This window comes from Henckelia pumila, chromosome 4 (assembly GCF_033568475.1).
Source record: "Henckelia pumila isolate YLH828 chromosome 4, ASM3356847v2, whole genome shotgun sequence".
In the NCBI taxonomy this organism is placed as follows: Eukaryota; Viridiplantae; Streptophyta; class Magnoliopsida; order Lamiales; family Gesneriaceae; genus Henckelia; species Henckelia pumila.
This window is the reverse complement of record NC_133123.1, coordinates 78,483,924-78,489,949: the sequence shown is the minus strand read 5'-3', so window position 1 is coordinate 78,489,949 and position 6,026 is coordinate 78,483,924. Positions and strand designations below refer to the sequence as shown.

Here is a 6,026-nt window from a genome sequence, read left to right as displayed (position 1 = left end):
GCAAAAAGACCGAGCAACGAAAAAAATGAAAAAATGCCATATACTAGAATAAAATGAGATTGAGCTCCGATTTCATGACATGTTCCTCAAAGATCAAAGGTTATAAATGACTGGCAGATCCGGTATATGTTCAGTTCAGGAATAGTACATATTTCGCCATTAAACTCGCTAGTGTAGTTTGCATGCCAAAATACTGAGAGAACCATTATTCATTTCAATTGATGCTATAACTCATTGGAAGCTGGAGGATCTCTCTAATTCCTTCACAGACCTGTATGGCACAGATGAATTTTTGCAAAGCTCAACAGTGTTCACATTATGCATCCAATTTTGAATTGACGCAGGAAATTTGAAACCTAACGATGATGAGAATACATACCATCTTAATCTGAGCTTTAATTGATGCAATTAAGCGAGTGTATTCATCAATCTTCCTGCATAAAAACACAGCTTTAGTTTAGTAGAGCATATTAATTAAAGAAAAAACAACCTGGTTGCTCACTTTCAAGTTGTCCGAAAGGACTCAAAAAAATTGTATGTATCAAGAAATGGGCCATAGGAAACAAGTAATCGACAATGATTTATAATGGTTTTATAACGTTATGCTGTACTTAGATGATCATGCAATGTTGATGGAGAAGTGGCTATACAAAATTGATACTTGAGAAGACAAATACCTCGATATATGTTCGTCCTTGGTAGCAATAAAGTTGAGAGCTTCAGATCTTGTAAACTCCACATGAAATCCAAGTCCAACATCTACAAATATATGACTCGTATCTGGCCTACATTCAAGTTATCCATACCCATTATGTTCAATGAAGATCACATAAATACTAAATTAAATTTTCTCCAACACCCGAAATTCAACATTCTACAATTTGGTAGTGTTTGAGAGAGCTTTTAGGAAGCACTTCTCAGCTTTTCGTCAACAAAATTTCACATTTTTGTTAACGGAAAAGCTGAGAAGCTTCTAAGAAGCTCTCTCAAACACTACCTTTAAAAAATCAAAACCGCTTTTAGGCATCTATACATATAAATTTAGAACATTGATGAGCATACTAGTGATTATACTGCGAAAGAGAATCTATCATGAACATTAATGCATTATCTTGCGTACGTTGTTTTGAAAAGCTAACTCTTCATGTACATCAAATAACCAAGAAATAAATGAAATGGATAAAGACATACACATCAGCTTGCATATAAACTTCAGAACCAAGGTTCACCAGTGTCCTAAGATTGGTCACATTGTTCTTCTCCAGGTTCTCAATGTTTTTTTTCAGATCAGAGCTATGAAGACATACGTTAAGCAAATTTAAAGCAAAAAGGAGCTCCAAAATCTTTGCCAAAATTACAATTACCTTACAAAATATGCATTTTCCCCAGAAAAAAATTTAATTTTGTGGCATATCGTCTTCAATGTGATGTATTTTGAGATACAAACCAGTACTAGATAGAACAAAGGAAAACTTGGATGGATACAAAATCTTCTGTTGCTCGAACACCTTGTCCCTGCAATATAAACAGAGACCATAAGGTCACTTGAATAAACTCTGGATTCATTTTTTATTAAACAGTTCAACATTTCTTCTTGTAAATGTATTTGAATTAAACGAGATCCTGGGGGAGGGAGCTTGTTAGCAACCACAATTTATATCTAATAATATGAGATAATTACAGTAAATAAAAACCCAGAGATGATCTTTGTTCCCTAGCCAAAGCTAGTCCCTAGCCTTGCCCCTCTCCCAAGTCATCCCTTCTAGAATCTTTACGACAAGATAATAGCTTCGGCCCAATGTACTAACCCATGACAATATCACTCTCTTGATCCCTTAAGGCCCATGGACCTAAGCACCTAACAGAGCTGGTTGCCATTATGTGTCCATGACCATGAGCTCATTTTGATAAAACTGATTAGGCAAAGACCCATTAAATCCTCGTAGTACTGATTAGGCAAAAACCCATTATATCCTCGTAGACCCATAACAAGTTGAAGCAGAGGTTAGAGGTAGCAACAACAAAATTGGATGGATTTCACCAGTAAAATGAGTTGATGATAAAAATTTAAGAAATCAACATTTCTTTTACCAAACTAGTGGGAACAGTAAAAAATGAAGTCCTCCAAAGTGCAAGGCAAGCTGACAAAAAAGAGCAGAACTACAAGGCAGTGAATGTTACCGCTCCGCAATAGCACGAACAAGATCAGGCTTCAGCCGCTGATCAACAAACTCTTCATACTTCTGCACTTTCTTTTGTCGTGCCCCGTCCATATCAACCCTGTTACATAATTCTGTTTACATTGTACAGTGGATAACTACTGATAAAAACAGCTTGTTTGCAAAGAAAGAACAATAAGAGCAAACAATCGCAACCCATAATGGAAAAACATAGAGCCATAAAAGATCTGATATTCAAAACCCAATTGAAAAAAAAATAAAACACTTCACTTAGAGAATTGTTGCTCCGATTCCAAGTTGGACTACTACATATTTTATTTGTTTAGTAAATAGACTGCAAGAAAACTAAAAGCACGTTCTTATTCGTAAACCATAGGGGCATCAATCACATATGATTGTTCTATAAGAATTTCAGTCTTAATAACATCGGGATTCACCACCACATTATATTTGTACCTACGTAATTTTTAAACTGCTGCCCATAATTCAATGTTGCTCGATTGTAAAAATAATCGACCCTTTTACAATGGACCAACACCTCTTATACCTGGTCATGACTAACAAGGCATGTTCCATTATATAAGACAAGTAAAAAGGGAACTGAAGACAAAAGGCTAGTAAGAACCTGAAACAGGAGTTGTAGGTGTGCAAAACAGGTCCAGGTAGCAAAATTTGGAAGAAGTATATGTTATCTCTGTTCTCTGTGTAAATTACTAGAGTACAAGCCCTAACATAAACTAAAAACTTCTATTCTATAAGAAAAAAAATCACATCAAAATCCAACCATAATCATGAGGCATAATGCATCAACATCACAGTTTCTAGGTAATCATAAATGCAGAGAGTCTTCGGTGATTTTAGAGCCCTCCCTAGTCCTAGAAGTATGACACTCTTCAATAAAACCAGACATTCAGATTTCAACATTTCACCTGTCACATAATTAATAAATCTTGGGGTAATTCAAATCATTTTATTTTGGAGTCCTTGGTCTGATAGAATCTATTTAAATTGCAACAATTAATTAGTCAGCAACTCAACAATTTTTAAATCAAATCCTATTCTTTGTGGTTTGTTCAATAAAAGAAAACTCAATTAGCCCATTGTGTAAGCCATGCATCAACAGATTCCTATGCTCTCTGTTCATAGACAACAAATCCCCCTCCCCCAAAAAAAAAGTAGCAGTGGTAGCATTATTCAAATACCTTATGCATCGGGTAATCACGTTATAAGGTGCATCCTCGCTTTATACAATATATCATTGTACGTTTTTCACAAGGATCAGAAACCCAAAATGTATTATTCCCACACGTGCACCAGATTCAAAACTCCATTTCTCTCCCAGAAAAGCAGGCACTAAACAAATTATTTCTCAGGTTTTGAGCCTCAGTGATATCAAACACCATAATTCAATAATCCTGATGAGATTGAAGAGCAGGGAATTGATGCCAAGGCACCAGGTAATCTAGCGGGTATTTAAACCAAAAACATGTCTGCAATATGACAACCATTTCACGCTTGCCATTTTCCATCACAATGAAAATGCCATTTTAGACAGAGAAATAATCTCCAGCGCACCCAAATAGAACGTTGTCTTTAATTGGAAAATAATTAACTAGGAAACACTACAAACCTCATGCTCTCCAGAGCAATTTTCTGGAGCCCGGGATCCGAGTTTTGCACCCTCCCGTACCACTCCGACTACAAAACAAAAGTGGAGAATAAAAATTGCATCAATTCCCACGACAATAGACAAAAACACAACAAATATACTTCCAAACTAACAACGTTGAACCATGCTACTACATACACTCGGAAATTATAGTTTCTAACAAAATTATAATGTTTAAACTAATTTTAGTACTAACCCGGTCTTCTTCCTTCTCTTCCTTCTTTTTTGGGTCTTTAGAACGCACCTTCACTGAAGCCTGATCCCTAGTCACTCCACCGCCAGCGACGCCGCCGCTACCGTAGTTCGGATCAGCCGGTGCCATCTACAACAAAAAATCTCTAAAACCGAGACGAGATTTCCTCTACTGGGAACGAAATTATGCAAAATCGACAACGATTCATAAATTATTTTGAACCGATGAAAAAGATGGAGCCTAGGAGAACGTGAACAGAGACCAAGCAAGAACCTTGGGCTTTCAGATCACAATGGGCTTCTATGTGGCCCAAATATATTGGGCTGCCGTAGTGTCGTGGTTTCTACTTTCTTTTCTTTTCTTTTCTTTTTTTAAATAAATTTTATTTTGTTCTCTTAAAGCAACTATTGAGATTGATTTTATATAGAAATCAAAATAATATATCTATATATACGTTACAACAAGGTAAAATAATAACCACGGATTTTTAGGTCATATTGGATTTTAGTCTCTATTTATTTTTTTAAGTCCAATTATATCAAATTAATATTTTATTTCTTGGCAAGAAACATGTATATCGCAAGCAAATATACGTGTTAAAGATCATAGCATGTATTAGAAGAAAATTGTAAAGTTGTATCTTCAAACATGATTAATGAGATCTTACCATATGAGTAATACCCAAATCATTCATCAAAAAGTCAACATTTCAACACATATACATAATCCATATTATAGGGTTGGCATAACAAATCATGAGTTGTTAGATATCCTATTATGATAATACCCTTAGATAAGTTGAACTAAACCCCTCAAACAATTAAATGAGTAGGACTTATTGCAAATTGCAATACATATCTTTATATTGCATTCTGTATTGTGCCACATTGATAGTCAACTTTTGTGATCTTTTTTCGATCATCCCCCATATCTAGTTAGCATTTGCCTTTGTGATGCTTTCAAAATTTTCTTCCTCAATATTGGTGCATCAATCAATATATCTTTGTATAAAAACCGTGAACAAAACGCGAGGCACCTCCCTATAAAAACCGTGAACAAAACGTGAGGCACCTCCCTCATGATCCAACTAAAAAGTCGATTTTATCATTTAGTAAAATTACTTTGTCCAATTAATTTTAGTAAATTCAACTACGTGTTATTTTTCAAAGTAATTTTTATTGATTAATAGTGTACAAATAAATTTATATTAATTTAAAAATTATAAGAAAAAAGTACACATCTATTTTTGTAATATATTTATATTTTACTCATTAATACATTATTTATTCAAATATAATATATTTTTAAAATATTAATAAATATATAATAAAATGGTATTTTTCTATCAATATTAAATAATTATCCACTTTTATGAAAAAAATTATAATTAATAAAACAACACTCAATAAATAAATCATATACACGATTAAAATATATTTAATATCGATAAAAATATAATAAAATAAATATTTATTTATTTATATTTAAATTCAAGAACGAGTAAAAAAATATAAATTTAAAACTTTTTAAATCAAATGGAGAAATTTTAAGTCATTAGAATCACGTAAATCGACAATGACTGAGATTTGTTTTTTAATAATCTAAATCTTTAATGTTGAACTTTTTTGAATTTCCAACAGAACAATACCAGATTTTGAAAAACTAAAATGATGATTATGTTTACTTCAACGGTTTAAAAACAAACTCAACGTGGTCCGATTACATATATTTATTTTATTATATTTTCATCAATATATTAAAATATTTATTATTGTATAATTTGAGTTGACAATTATTTATTATGATATAATTTTAAATAAATATGATATATTTAAAATAAATCAATAAATAACCTCGGAAATAAAATTATGTAACAATCAAATTTTACTAATCGTAATTAATTGGACTTAATAACAATTTAGATTAAGGTAAAACATGATTTTTTAATTTGACATATACCAACTAACCCATTTACAATAGTTCT

General features: G+C 32.6%; 1 protein-coding gene across 1 annotated transcript; it reads right to left on the bottom strand.

Moving 5' to 3' along the window:
• Positions 1–40: 40 nt before the first annotated feature.
• Positions 41–4,303, bottom strand: LOC140866118 (uncharacterized). The gene is made up of 8 exons (XM_073271017.1): positions 4,046–4,303; positions 3,811–3,878; positions 2,182–2,280; positions 1,486–1,515; positions 1,192–1,293; positions 678–785; positions 380–434; positions 41–271 (listed from the first exon to the last, which is right to left on the bottom strand). Exons 1-8 carry the CDS (start codon positions 4,169–4,171, stop codon positions 215–217), a joined length of 645 nt encoding a protein of 214 aa, XP_073127118.1. The 5' UTR covers positions 4,172–4,303; the 3' UTR covers positions 41–214.
• Positions 4,304–6,026: the final 1,723 nt, after the last annotated feature.

Coding starts and splice junctions, on each gene's coding strand:
- LOC140866118 (XM_073271017.1), bottom strand. CDS start 4,171: ATGGCACCGGCTGATCCGAACTACGGTAGCGGCGGCGTCGCTGGCGGT. Junction 1,516..2,181: donor GTTCGTGCTATTGCGGAGCG/GTAACATTCACT, acceptor TTTATATTGCAG/GGACAAGGTGTTCGAGCAAC. Junction 435..677: donor AAGGACGAACATATATCGAG/GTATTTGTCTTC, acceptor GTTTTTATGCAG/GAAGATTGATGAATACACTC.